Raw genomic sequence first — 14,283 nt, forward strand, 5'->3', positions numbered from 1 at the left:
TTCATTCTCCAGGCTGTTAGGACCCTGAACTCGCTACCCCCTTCTGCGTAGCGTGCTGCACTTTTGCGCTATTTTCTGGAATGTCTGCTGTACGCTCACTTGCTCCTTTTTGCTCCTCTTATTTATTTGTTGTGTAATTTATTGATTATTTATTCAGCACGCTGTTGTGTACTTGATTGTCTATTGTCTTGATATGTCTTGTCACCGTGGGATAGCGGGGAACGAAATTTCGGTTTCTTTGTGTGTCTTTGGCATGTGAAGAAATTGACAATAAAGCTGACTTTGACTTTGACATGGCTAAATGGATCATCTCATTGCATCACCTATGGTTACATCATCAACGATGGCATACATCCATCACAACACTTGACAGGTCCTAAGTAAGGGACCAAACAAAGCATGATTCAAGACCCCTTATGATGAGTAACATAAATTGATCTGGTTTTCCCTTGCCCGTACGAGGTGTTGAGGGGCTCCGGTTCGGTGGCCTCAACATCAATGAAAATATGCACCACCAAGTCTGACACCATGGTCCTCAGTCGGAACAGGGTGGAATGCCCTCTTAGGGTCAGGGATGAGAGCCTGAGATCTGTGCAGCATCTGCTGCGATGTGGACTCTGTACTAGGGTTGTCACGATACCAACATTTCAGTAGTTGGTACCAATACCTGTGATTTTCCATGATTTTTGATACTAATTTGTTACCACGGTAAAAAACAACAAAACAACAGAATCCACTTGCTTTTAAAATCAATAATCCATCTGCTATAGCCAAAAAGGCTTGTGCACACACCCTCAACATGTGCCCAAACGTAATTTTGCATATTTGAGCCTTTGTCTGCGCACTTTGCTTATGTGTTCGACATTAAATACGTTTGGTAACCGTATCACCCCAGCTGACACATGCCAAAATGACAGCACATAGGCATACTCGGGTTAACGTATTTATAACGTAACGTGGCATAATAGTGATAGTAAATGGACGAATCGAATTGCATCTGCCTCGAATGCAAAGTATTTCCACACAGCGACCAGGCTTCTCAACAAGCTGGCGCGTTGGACTTCCACTCCCACTTGCTGAAGCCATTGTTATGAAAGACCAAAAGTTTTCTTCGTCTTCAGCGCCGCTGGCTGCTGCTCCGTGCTGCTCGCATGTGTATACTGCCTCTTCAGTTCCAGCAAGAATCGACACAGCTCGCCGAGTGAAAAGTTATAATTATTTTTTCTGACGGTACCACAAAAAGCAGGTATTGACGTATTTTACATATTACGTATTTTACGATATGGAAGTATCGGTTCTTGTGACAACCCTATTCTGTACCGCTCCGTTGTGGTGGAGAAGGAGCTGAACCAGAAGGCATGGCTCTTGATTTACAATGTGAGATTGACAGGCAGATCGGTGCAGCATCTGCTGTGATGCGGACTCTGTACCGGTCCGTTATGGTGAAGTAGGACCTGAACCAGAAGGCATGGTTCTGGATTTACAAGTCAATCTACGTTTCTACACTCACCTATGGTCATGAGCTGTCGGGCGTGACAGAAAGAACAAGAATACCGATGCAAGCAATTGCACTTACTCCGCAATGTATCCCGACTCTCCCTTATAGATAAGGTGAGAAACCTGGTCTTCCGGAGTCGATCTGCTACTCCATTAAATTGAGAGGAGCCAGATGAGGCGGCTCTGTACAAAAAAACCTGTACACCTCCCTGGTGAGGTATTCTGAGCATGTCCCACTGAAAGGAGGCCCGAGAACAGAAATAGAGGGATGCTTAGGCTTCCTTGCTGAAGCTGCTTCCCCCGCAACTCCAGCTCGGTTAAGAAAATGAATGAATGATTGATGGAAAGGAATGATTTAACGACTATGAATGAACGAACAAACGAACGAAGGAACGGATGCACGAACGAACAAACAAACGAATGAATGCACTTGCATTTGCTTATCCAGGTGTCATAGCTTTCTCCTACCATCATGGAGCCTATTGGCCCATAATGAACTCCCAACAGACAGTAATTCTCCAATAAATATAAATAATACCACTTTACTAGCTCAGTGGCCTAGTGGTAGAGTGTCCACCCTGAGACTGGAAGGTTGTGGGTTCAATCCCTGGCCGGGTCATACCAAAGACTATAAAAATGGGACCCATTGCCTCCCTGCTTGGCACTCAGCATTAAGGGTTGGAATTGGGGGGTTATATCACCAAATGATTCCCGAGCGCGGCACCGCTGCTGCTCACTGCTCCCCTCTCCCCCAGGGGATGGATCAAAATCACATGGGGATGGGTTAAATGCAGAGGACAAATTTCACCACACCCAGATGTGTGTGTGACGATCATTGGGACTTTAACTTAACTTTTAACTTAAACACAACATTAGGTTTACATGACTATACGTATTCTGGAGACAATACAAGATTGCAATAACATGATCAAACACATTGCCCAACTGAATTTTAGGTATTTGTAAAAACAAAGTTTTTACACATAGTAATAATATATCTTGTTAAATTTTGTTAAAAAACTGATGAATAATATATACTCTATGTATAACCATACTTGATGCACAGCACGAAGTAGCTGTGACAAAGACCCTGGATATTGGATGCCCATCATCATGTATGCCTGCACATACCATTTCATTGTTCTTGGTATAAAGAGTGTTGCTCATGTGGCACTGTTCATCATTTGGTTCCAGGATTCCAGCCAATTTTCCATCTCCAGCCATATGAAATCCATCATCAGTTGCAAGCACAAGCAGTCGAGTGCTACTGTTCCTCCAACCTATTTTGCCCTATGAACAAAATGTGTATTTTCAAAGCATTTTTCAAATAAATTACAAGTTAACATTTTTTTTTACAATTACAAGTAAATTACATTAAAAAGCCACTTTTAGTTAGCCTCTCTGCATCCTTCAAATATGTTTTTCGTATAAATGTAATATAATTAGGGTACCAACATAGCAAACCAGTTTTGCTGCCACATCCAAAAACATTTATTACACATAAGTGTGACAGTGAGTTTGAATGGTCTACCGGTCAGTATTTGTTTACATTCTTTGAGTTTCATATTTCAGAACCTGATCGATGGGCTTCAAATTTAAGTAAAAGGGCAGCAGCCAGGATTTGTTTGTATGTGTGAAACTTTGTACAATTAACAAACATCTTTGCGCTTATAAAAGGTTTAGAAATTATTCTACTTTGACCAGATATGTTATCACAAAGTACATTTTCCCCAAGGTGTTTACCGTGCCCCCTAAAGTTCTTACTTCAGATAACCTAAATTAGTACCACAATTGGAAAATTTGCAGCATCAATAGTGGTTGCAGTAAACAATACAAAAAGAAATAGCAAGCAAGGTGGTCACAGAATTGTAGATCACCCATTGTATGTGCTCAAGCATATCAACAACATATACATGAACACATACACACTGCAGCGGGAAGAGTGATTCAAACCAATGCCTCACAAATAACCAAGACCGATTATAGTGTCAGTGTCACAGCTACAACTCAAGCAGTAAACAAGCGGCAGGTTTATGTCCCAGAGGTCTCTCTCATGTCAGCGCCACAAGCTTGTCCATCTTCCTAGGGATAGATCTAACGTTCCACATGATGGCAGATGTGAGGATGGCTTGTCTCCTCCTTTGGACAATGCTTTGTCCGAGCACGAGCATGATATTAGCCTCATGTTGCTTGCTTCATCTAGCACGATCGACGATAGCCTTAAATGAATTCAGAAGTTTATTCATCACAGAATTCTAAGGTCAAGGCACGGCAACACCAAGGCACCTTGCGGTAGTGTGTCATGTTGTAACACTTCACTCTGAATACGTCTGGTCATATTGAAGCGTAGCTAACAATCAGTGGCATGAAATGTAAAATAACAATAGCTACTTTGGGCTTGTGAATCGTCCGTGTTCAGCAAATAGTTTTTTTATTTTTAATTATTTATTATTTTTAAACGGTAATTTATATAATCACATCTCATTCTCTTCCGCTTATCCAAGGTCGGGTCACAGGAGCAGCCACCCGGGCATGGGAGGTTCAGCGAGGCCATGGAGAATGAATTCCGGACGGCTTCGAGGAAATTCTGTTCCACTATCTGGCGTCTCAGGAGGGGGAAACACTGTTTACAGTGGAGACGTTGTGCTGCTGACCTTGACTCTGGACATCATGAGTCGGTGGGGAGAATACTTCGAAGACCTCCTCAATACCACCGACACGCCTTTCATTGCAGAAGCAGGGCCTGGAAAATCTGTGATGGACTCTCCAATCTCTGGGGTCGAAGTCACCGTGGTAGTTAAAAAGCTCCTCAGAGGCAAGGCCCTGGGCGGTGGATGAGTTCCGCCCGGAGTTCTTAAAGGCTCTGGATGTCGTGGGGCTGTCCTGGCTGACACGCGTCTACAACATTGCGTGGACATCGGGGACAGTGCCCCTGGGTTGGCAGACTGGGGTGGTGGTCCTGCTTTTTAAGAAAGGGGACCGGAGGGTGTGTTCCAACTACAGAGGAATCCCACTCCTCAGCCTCCCTGGTAAGGTCTATTCAGGGCTGCTGGAGAGGAGGGTCTGTCGGGAGGTCGAATCCCAGATTCAGGAGGAGCAGTGTGGTTTTCCTCCTGGCCGTGGAACAGGAGGAGCAGTGTGGTTTTCGTCCTGGCCGTGGAACAGTGGACCAGCTCTATACCCTCTCCAGGATCCTCGCGTGTGCATGGGAGTTCGCTCAACCAGTCCACATGTGTTTTGTGGACATGGAGAAGGCGTTCGACCGTGTCCCTCGGGGAGTTCTGTTGGGGGTGCTTTGAGAGTACGGGATGCAGAACCAACTGATAAGGGCAGTTTGGTCCCCATATCATCGACGCCAGAGTTTGGTTCTTATTCCCGGCGGTAAGTCGGATTCGTTCCCTGTGAGGGTTGCCCTTTGTCACCGATTCTGTTTGTAACTTTTATGGACAGAATTTTTAGGTGCAGCCAAGGCGTTGAAGGTGTCCGGTTTGGTGACCTTAGCATTGCAATTCTGCTTTTTGCAGACGATGTGGTGCTGTTGGCTTCTTCAGGCTGTGATCTCCAGCTTTCATTGGAGCGGTTCGCAGCCGAGTGTGAAGCGGTAGGGATGAAAGTCAGCACCTCCAAATCTGAGACCATAGTCCCCAGTCGGAAAATTGTGGAAGGCCCTCTCTGGATCAGGGATCCCAAGTGCCAGCCTGCCCCAAGTGGAGGAATTCAAGTGTCTTGGGGTCTTGCTCACAAACGAGGGTAGGATAGAGCATGAGATCAACAGGCGGATCGGTGCAGTGTCTGACCTGCAGGCGCTGAAGTGTTGGAAACTGATATTCATAATAATAGTGTCGTATTTAATGAGAATCACTGATAGCAGTTTTTTGGTGAAATATCTTTTTAATGCTGTTAATAAATGCATTTGTTTTCAAAAAAAATGTTTTGAATATCCTTGCTCTACTACCTACTAAAGGCCGAAACCTTTTATGCAATGACCTTTACATGTCGTTTATATCACTTCACACAAACACTACATCCATCTGCTCCTGGTTTGGCCCCCCCAGTCAAAATTTAGAACCAAATTCGACCTGCAAGTCAAAAGGTTTGCCCACCCCTGCATACACCCAGAGAACTCCTCAGAAGATACCCTGGGGTGCATGGTCAAATACCTTTTTCAACACCACAAAATACATGATGACTCGGTGGGCGAACTCCCTTTGAGGAGGGGTTTAGGCTGGCACAAAAACTAAATATAAAATTCGACCTCCCGACGTGCCCTCTCCAGCCCCTCTGCACAGACCTTACCAGTGAGGCTGAGGTGTGTGATCCCTCTATAGTTGGAAAACACCCACCGGGCCCCTTTCATATAAAGAGGAACCACCACCCCGGTCTGTCAATCAAAGGGCGCTGTCTGTGATCTCCCTGCGATGTAGAGGTGTGTGAACCAGAACAAACCAAAAACATCCAGAGCATTTAGGGCAGTGGTTCTTAACCTTGTTGGAGGTACCGAACCCCATCAGTTTCATGTGCGCATTCACCGAACCCCTCTTTACGGGAGGTGGGTGGGTGGTACCGAACACCAGCAGTTTCATGTGCGCATTCACCGAACCCCTCTTTATGGGGGGATGGTTGGTACCGAACACCATCAGTTTCATGTGCGCATTCACCGAACCCCTCTGTAGAGGGGGGGTACCGAACCCCATCAGTTTCATATGCGCATTCACCGGGGGGGGGGGGGGGGGGGGGGACATAACAGCAAATCAGTGTGACTTCTGCAAGACCAGTTCATTCGCGTTATCGCGAATTTACACGACATTAGGTGTGTTCGGTCATCCGCGGAGGGGGCAGGGCAATGACATACCAGCTCTGCCAAACCCCTGAAGCCGAACCCAGGTTAAGAACCATTGATTTAGGGACTCAAAGGGCGCGTTGGTGGAATTGCAGAGAAATTCAAAGTATTCTCCACATCGTCGCACAGCTTCTCAAGTGGAGGTAAGCAACTTCCCCCTTCTGGGAGGCCAGAATTTCTTCAAAGCCTTCCAGAAGTTGCTTTCCATGTGCTCAAGAAACTCCTCCAGCATAAATTTTTGCATCGGCGACTGCCTAAGCTGCATTCTGCTTGGACTCGTCATCAGCGTCGGGTCCCACAGACCAAAAAGACCCGAAAGAATTCTTCTTCTTCTTCAGCTTGACGGCCTCCCTTACCACCAGTGTCCACCAGCTGGATTTTTGTTCCTAACTTTTATAGAATGAATTTGTATACACAGCCAAGGTGATGAGGGTGTTGGTATTGGTAACCTCAGGCTCAAGATGGCGGCGCGTGCACACGCAGCGGCCACTCTCTGTCCCGTTCGGTGTTTTGTGAGTGTTTACTGAGTGTTTGTCCGGCAGTTTTGTGTGTGTTCGTCTCGTGTGATGCGTCGTGCTACTAGTGCGGCGGGCATGTTCTGCTCAACAGCGGAAGTGGGTTTTATGGCGTTCTGGACTTTGGTGCGGAGAGATTGCGGGCGCTCGGACTGCTTCGTCATGGAGCGACGCCGGACTGGCCTGCTCTTCCTCCCCCGGTTGGACTGCGTCGTGAGCTCGGACTGCTCCGTCCTGGAGCATTGTTGGGATGCGTCGGCAGCGGGTCTGCGAGGCAGCGGAAGAGGGGCCAGCGCGAAGACGTCGGGCCAGGCTTGCGGCCAACCCAGCTCGCCCAGCCGTGCCTTCCATTCTCCTGGCGTACGTTCGTTCGCGGGACGACAAGATGGGTTGCGTTCGCCTGATAGGATCCACGAACCGGACAGTGCGTGCCTGCTGTGTGCTCGTGTTCACAGTGGCCTGGTTGACTGTCATCTTTCCGGACTCTGCTGTGCATCGGGAGCGGCTAGCGTGCTATCACTCTTATATGTTCATCTTCTTGTTTTATTTTTCCTGTGTTGTTTACTTGTATGTGCATTGTGAACTCTGTCTTGTCACCCTGGGATAGTGAGAAACGTAATTTCGATCTCTTTGTCTGTCTTGACATGCGAAGGAATTGACAATAAAGGAGACTTTGACTTTGACTTTGACTCACCATTACATGTTTGATTTTTGCAGATCTTGTTCTCTTGGTTTCATCAAGATGCAATCAACTCTCAATAGAGTTCACAGAAGAGTGTGACACGATTGACAGAAATCAGCATCTCCAAATCTCAAATGGAACTGTCTAAAAAAGGTGGTGTGCCCTTTTCAGGTTGCAAATGAGATCCTGCCCCATGTGACTGGCATTTACTAAGTGCTATAAGTAACAGACACCCATCTTCATGTTTAAACACTCCCTGCGGTGTCCCCCAGGGGTCGGTATTGAGCCCCAAACTGTTCAATCTTTACGTCATTGACCTATGTAATGTTTCAAAGTTATTAAAAAATTAGTTTTTGCTGACGATACAAATATGTTTTGCTAAGAGGAAAATTTAAAAGAACTTTTAAATTTGATTAATATGGAAATGAAAAAAGTGAAAACACGGTTTGACGCTAATAAATTAACAGCTAATTTGAGTAAAACCAAACTCATGATTTTTGGTAAACGTTGCAAACTAACTGATGTTGAAATACAAATAGATGGAACCATAATTGAAAGAATGTCACACGCAGGCGCCACCGGCCACTCGACCATGCCCCTCTTGTCGCCGAAATCACCGTCACCTGGCACGGGCTCATTGAGAGCACTATATCAGCGCAGCCAGCGCAACACTCTCCGTCAGCTTGTCTCGTGATGTCCGTGTGCGCACTGGTCCAAGAAAGCTTGACTCCCCGATTCATTCCGACTCGATTCTTGACCTGTTTGTCTTGTCCGACCTGCTCCCCAGTCAGCCGCTATCCTCTTCAGAGCACTCCTGGCTGCGATCTGCTCTCGCCAGTGAGAAGTCCCGCCGATCACTCCGGTCCCTGGTCCGCCATCCACGCCCGACGAACCCGGCTTCGGCCGTACACCACTCCAGCCCTCCACCGATCCCCTTCCCCTTGACAATAAACTCTGTGTCATCACCGCACTTGGCTGTACTGTCCGTTCATTACAGTACAAGCTGACCAGCACCATGCAGCCAGCGAGCGACCCGGACGCATTGTCCCGACTGGAGCGGGCAGAGACCGCTGTTAGCAGCCTGTCGGCCGATCTACGGGCCCTTATCGAGACGGGGCAACAACAGCATCAGCAACAGCAGCGGCAGATCGAGCTGCAACAGTGGGAGATGACCCAGGTATTTGGCACCCTCCAAGAGCTGGCAACCCAGCATGCAACCTGTCATCCGGCCCCGCCCACGCCCAGTCCCACGCACACGGCCCGGCCGGGCCCAGAGGCTAGGAGACTCGTGGTCGTGCCGGAGCCCCTCCTTGGCAACATTGCTGTTCAGCGATCGCCGGATCCAAACACGGGGGCGCGAACATGAGCGGAGATAGCCGCGCGCACCACGTTGCCACTTCCCCTCCTCAGGGCAGGAGCCACCGAGCGCACCACCAACCGAGCCGATGGAGCTGGGAAGGGCTCGTCTTCCCACGGAGGAACGCCTTAGATGCTTCACGCAGGGCTTATGCCTGTTTTGAGGGAAGGGGGATCATCGGGCTGCCAGATGTCCGTTAAAAGGCCAGGGCTCACGCGGCGTCGGGGGATCCGCATGAGCTCGACCGGCACCCATTCTCCCAATACCAACACGTTCACGCTGCGAGCTCGCATTCGGTTTGCTGCAGGTGACCGTGACGTGACAGTGTTGGTGGATTCTGGTGCGGAGGGCAATATGATGGACCTAGGGCTGGCCCGTCAATGGGGAGTTAAACTCCTGCCCCTGAGCCACCCCATTCCTGCCACTCTCATTGATGGTCAGCTGATCGGCGAAGTAACGTCCATCACGGAGCCGGTTTTTTCTTCTGTCACTCCCAGGGCAGCAACTCGTTCTGGGGCACCTCTGGCTGCGCCAGCACAACCCTGTGCGTAACTGGGAGGTGGGAATTGTGCGGCAGTGGAGCGATCAGTGCCTGAAGGCGGCCATCAGCGCGACCGGAGGGTCCTCACCCAGTCCCAGGCCAGACCTTTCCAAGGTTCCGGCCCTCTACCATGAACGTGGAGATGTCTTTTGCAAAACCAAGGTAACTGCGCTTCCTCCTCACCACTCTTATGATTGTGCAATCGACTTGTTACCCGGCACCTCTCCCCCCAAGGGCCGCGTATACTCACTGTCCGCTGCGGAGAACAAGGCAATGGGCGAGTACATCCGTGACTCTCTGGCGGCAGGGATCATCCGGCACTCCTCTTCGCCTGCAGGAGCAGGAATTTTCTTTGTGGGACAAAAGGACGGCATGCTCCGCCCGTGCATAGACTACCGGGGACTCAATGACGTCACTATTTAAAACCGCTATCCACTGCTCCTCCTTTCTTCCGCCTTTGAGAGCTTCAAGGGAGCCACCGTCTTCACTAAATTAGATCTCCGTAATGCATACCACCTGGTGCCCGTCCGGGAAGGTGATGAGTGGAAGACAGCATTCAACACCCCGAGCGGCCATTACGAATTTGGTGGTCCCGTTCGGACTCACCAATGCCCCGGCCGTCTTCCAGGCCCTCATCAATGACGTGCTAAGAGACATGCTAAATCATTTCAACTTTGTGTACCTAGACGACATCCTCATTTTCTCCCGCTCTCCCACCAAACACATGTTCAGTGGCCTCGTGGTAGAGTGTCCGCCCTCAGACTGGAAGGTTGTGGATTCAAACCCCGGCCGGGTCATACCAAAGACTATAAAAATGGGACCCATTGCCAGCCTACTTGGCACTCAGCATTAAGGGTTGGAATTGGGGGGTTAGATCACCAAATGATTCCCGGGTGTGGTACCGATGCTGCTCACTGCTACCCTCTCCCCCAGGGGATGGATCAAAATCACACGGGGATGCGTTAAATGCAGAGGACAAATTTCACCACACCCAAATGTGTGTGTGACGATCATTGGGACTTTAATTTAACTTTAACTTAACATCGGCCACATGAGGGTGGTGTTGCGCCATCTCCTTGAGAACTCCCTGTTCATGAAAGCGGAGAAATGCGAGTTTCACGTTCCCTCGGTCAAGTTCCTCGGCTACGTGATACGAACGGGGTCCATCTCGATGGCCCCCGAAAAAGTGAGGGCAGTCGGGTCTTGGGCCGTCCCTGAGTCCCGCAGAAAGCTGCAACAATTTTTGGGCTTCGCGAACTTTTATCGCCGCTTCATTTGCGGCTACAGTACAGTGGTTGCTCCTCTCATGGCCCTCACCAGCCCTGCCTCTCCATACAAATGGACGGAACAGGCGGTACGATCATTCAACAAGTTAAATAAGCGGTTTACGTCCGCCCCGATCCTTCGTGTGCCCGAACCTGAGAGACAATTTGTGATCGAGGTGGACGCCTCAAATGTGGGCGTCCACCTGTGCTGTCCAAGCGCAGCAGCCAGGACAATCGCCTCCATCCGTGCACCTTCTTCTCTCGCCGATTGTCATTCACAGAGCGCAATTACGACATCGGCAATCGGGAACTCCTCGCCGTCAAACTGGCCTTGGAAGAGTGGATAGAGGGCACCACCTTACCGTTCATTGTTCACCATAACCTGGAGTATTTGAGATCAGCCAAGAGACTAAATGCCAGAAAGGCTCGGTGGTCCCTGTTCTTTGGCCGTTTCAAGTTCTCGCTCTCTTACAGACCGGCATCCCGCAACGCGAAGGCAGACGCCCTGTCTCGTGTGTTTCCTGGAGGAGAAGAGGAGCACAGCCCAGCTCCCACTATCCTCCCGAGCTCTGTTTAGGTCGCGGCTCTTTCATGGGGGATCGAGCGCCAGGTGGAGGCGGCCTCACGTTACCAACCTGGTCCCAGCAACTGTTTGGAGGATCGCCTGTTCGTCCTGGAGGACCTGCGGTCATCAGTCCTGCAGTGGGCACACGACTCCCGCCTTGCTTGCCATCCCGGACCTGCCCGCACAAGGTACGTGGTGGCCCAGAGCTTCTGGTGGCCCACCTGGAGGGTGGACATTTGCGATTATATCCGGGCCTGTCCCATATGTAACCACAGTAGCACTCCTAATGGTCCCCTGACTGGGTTGGTCCAACCCTTGCCCGTCAATTGACTTCGTCACGGGGCTTCCGCCCTCGGACGGGAACACGGAGGTACTTACGGTGGTGGACCGCTTCGGTAAGATGGCTCGTTTTTTCCCCTTGCCCAAGCTTCTGTTGGCAAAACAGACCGCGTCAATCCTGTTGCGCGAGATTGTCCGTTATCATGGCATCCCGCGGGACATCGTCTCGGACCGCGGCCCGCAATTTGCGGCCGTATTCTGGCCTGAGTTCTGTCGAGTTCTGGGGTGCACGGCGAGCCTTTCTTCGGGGTTTCACCTACAGACTAATGGGCAAGCAGAAAGACTCAACCAGGAGCTGGGCAAGGCTCTCCGCTGCATGACCGCCAGTGATCAGCGCGGGTGGGCCAAGCAGCTGCCATGGGTGGAGTACGCTCACAACACTCTTCCCAGCTTAGCCACAGGACTTTCTCCGTTCCACTGCGTCTTCGAATACCAGGTGCCCTTGTTCACTCACCAGGAGGGGAGTGCGACGTGTCCGTCGGCCCTGGCCTGTGTCCGCCGCTGCCATCAGGTCTGGGCAAGAGCCCAGGCTTCTCTTCTGCGCTCAGTTTCAGGCTACGCGCGACAGGCAAACAAGCACCGAACGCTGGCCCCGGTGTACAGGGCAGGTGAATGAGTGTGGCTCTCGGCGCGGGATTTGCCACTACTTGCGGAGTCCCGCAAGTTGGCGCCTCGCTTCGTCGGCCCTTTCCCAAAACGCAAGGTAATCAGCCCGTCTGCCGTCCGTCTGCGCTTTCCGAGTTCTATGAAGGTCCATCCCACTTTTCACGTCTCGTCTGAGATGATCGGAGGGAAGGGACGGTCCGGGGTGGCCTCGCTTCCCGGGCTCTGCACTTTTGCCCTCCGCACCTGTGGCTTCGGCACCCGCCGTGGTGTCCGACACATAGACGGAGTATTGTTCTCAGTTACGTCCTGCCTTTTTTCTATCTGTTCAAAAAGAGTTTCAACAAACTAATTTCTGACCGTGAGGGATGCTAGAAGCAAAGTCATGAGTAAAGTTTATTCTTGAGTTGAATAATTGTTAGATTAAGTTGGGTTTAATGTTGAAAGAGAAGGTAATTAATAGTTTAAAAAGATCGTTTTTATTTACATGTATGTATATGCTATTTGTTAAAATGCTAACGCTATATGCTATGCTAACGCTATGTGCTAAAAACAGTCAAACCTTTTTTTGTTGCAGTTTTCACTCTGCCATGTAATACTGGAATCTTCAATAAACGACAGTAAAATGTTAACTACTACACAGACTCCTGGTTGTTGCATCAGACTTTAACTTGTTGGTTAGCTTTAGTTGCTACTCTGCAGTGAGGACAACACAGCGTATTTCTCTTCTTTTCGGTACAAGTATACTTACTTGTACAGAAATTAAAAATGTGTTCATTTTTGGCCGCTATTATTAACAGTGTTCTCCCCCACCTATTTGCTAACTGAATATATTTATTGATGTAGTTTTTACATGTTTGAGATAAAATTCATTCATTCATTCATTCATTCATTCATTCATTCATTCATTCATTCATTAATATAAATACAAATAACGCTTGAGCCCTTACCCCACAAACAGCTGCCTGCATGATAGCATCAAGACTCCCTTCAGGAGAATCCAAATTCCCAGAAATTAACTGCTGTGTTACTTTTTCTTTGAACTCATCAATCCTTGGTGTCATACTAAGCACATGTCGGTAGCCAAAGGTAGCTTGACACTGGTAATTCTCATCGCATGGCCTCTGCAATTTCTTCTTGTTAGTGTTGGTGTACGGAAGAACTGTCTTATCAACAAAGGCACCGAATCCTAAAGTTAAAAAAGTGACATTAGTCCCATATTTCACGTTTCTTCTTGCAATACTGTCAGAGTACAAGATCATTCAAGATGTAATATTACCAATTTGAGCATGTTGTGTAATTTTCTTGAGAGCTGCAAAAAGGTCTTGCCCAAGTTCTTTGACATTTTCCAAGTCATCTTTCATAGAGAAAGACAAGTCCATCAGGTAGTAGAGGTCCACTGGATAGCCTTGAACTCTTTTAAATGAAACACTAAATGTAGTTGGACGTCCTGTGCAGAGGGGAAAAAAACAATATGCAGTTCATGCACAGTCATTAATTACAATTTGCAAACAGCCAGCTAAACCACATTGAGCACACAGTTATGCTTTTCTCTCACACAGTGTGAATATTGGTCACTGTTTGTGTCATGTGTTTCACATCAAGATACTTCCGGGGTCTTTTTTATTTTTGCTCTATATTGCTCAGTATGGTGTCCAAGAAAGTAAAATGTGCAAATGATTGTGATATTTGGAAGACGTGACGAGTGTGACCAGCAGTGTCTGGTGAGCTACCACTGGCGAAGCTAGACAAAGGCTGGGACTGGGAGAACAGCCATCCGGCCACCCACCCTTAAATACTTTTTCAAATGCAGCCCATTCCTTCTGAAACAACCTACAAGTTTTGAAATCTAACTAAATGTATACAATGAAATGGAATAAAATAAAACCTTTTACTTGAAATGGGAGCAATACCTGTCTAATATGAAGGGGCCTGATTAGGAGATGCCGTGACCAATCTGAATGCAACACCTGGCATAGGTGTGCGACGTGCTGTGAACTGTTACTGTTTTCTTTATTCCCTTTCAATTTCCCATTAGTTTATTAACATATTTCTTATTTTATCATTATTATTATTCAT

At 48.5% G+C, this 14,283-nt stretch overlaps 1 protein-coding gene across 4 annotated transcripts in view; it reads right to left on the reverse strand.

The window, feature by feature from the left end:
- itgb2 (integrin, beta 2) overlaps positions 1–14,283 on the reverse strand; it is a 112,125-nt gene that overhangs the window by 57,047 nt on the left and 40,795 nt on the right. For all 4 annotated transcript variants that reach the window (XM_088383352.1, XM_088383350.1, XM_088383353.1 and 1 more), the window contains 3 exons: positions 13,484–13,654; positions 13,155–13,393; positions 2,629–2,787 (listed from right to left, as the gene is read on the reverse strand). In XM_088383352.1, coding sequence (XP_088239478.1) covers positions 2,629–2,787; positions 13,155–13,393; positions 13,484–13,654 — 569 coding nt within the window. The remainder of the gene's footprint in view (positions 1–2,628; positions 2,788–13,154; positions 13,394–13,483; positions 13,655–14,283) is intronic.

Source organism: Syngnathus floridae, chromosome 8 (assembly GCF_059516105.1).
Source record: "Syngnathus floridae isolate MCC-2025c chromosome 8, RoL_Sflo_1.0, whole genome shotgun sequence".
In the NCBI taxonomy this organism is placed as follows: domain Eukaryota; kingdom Metazoa; phylum Chordata; class Actinopteri; order Syngnathiformes; family Syngnathidae; genus Syngnathus; species Syngnathus floridae.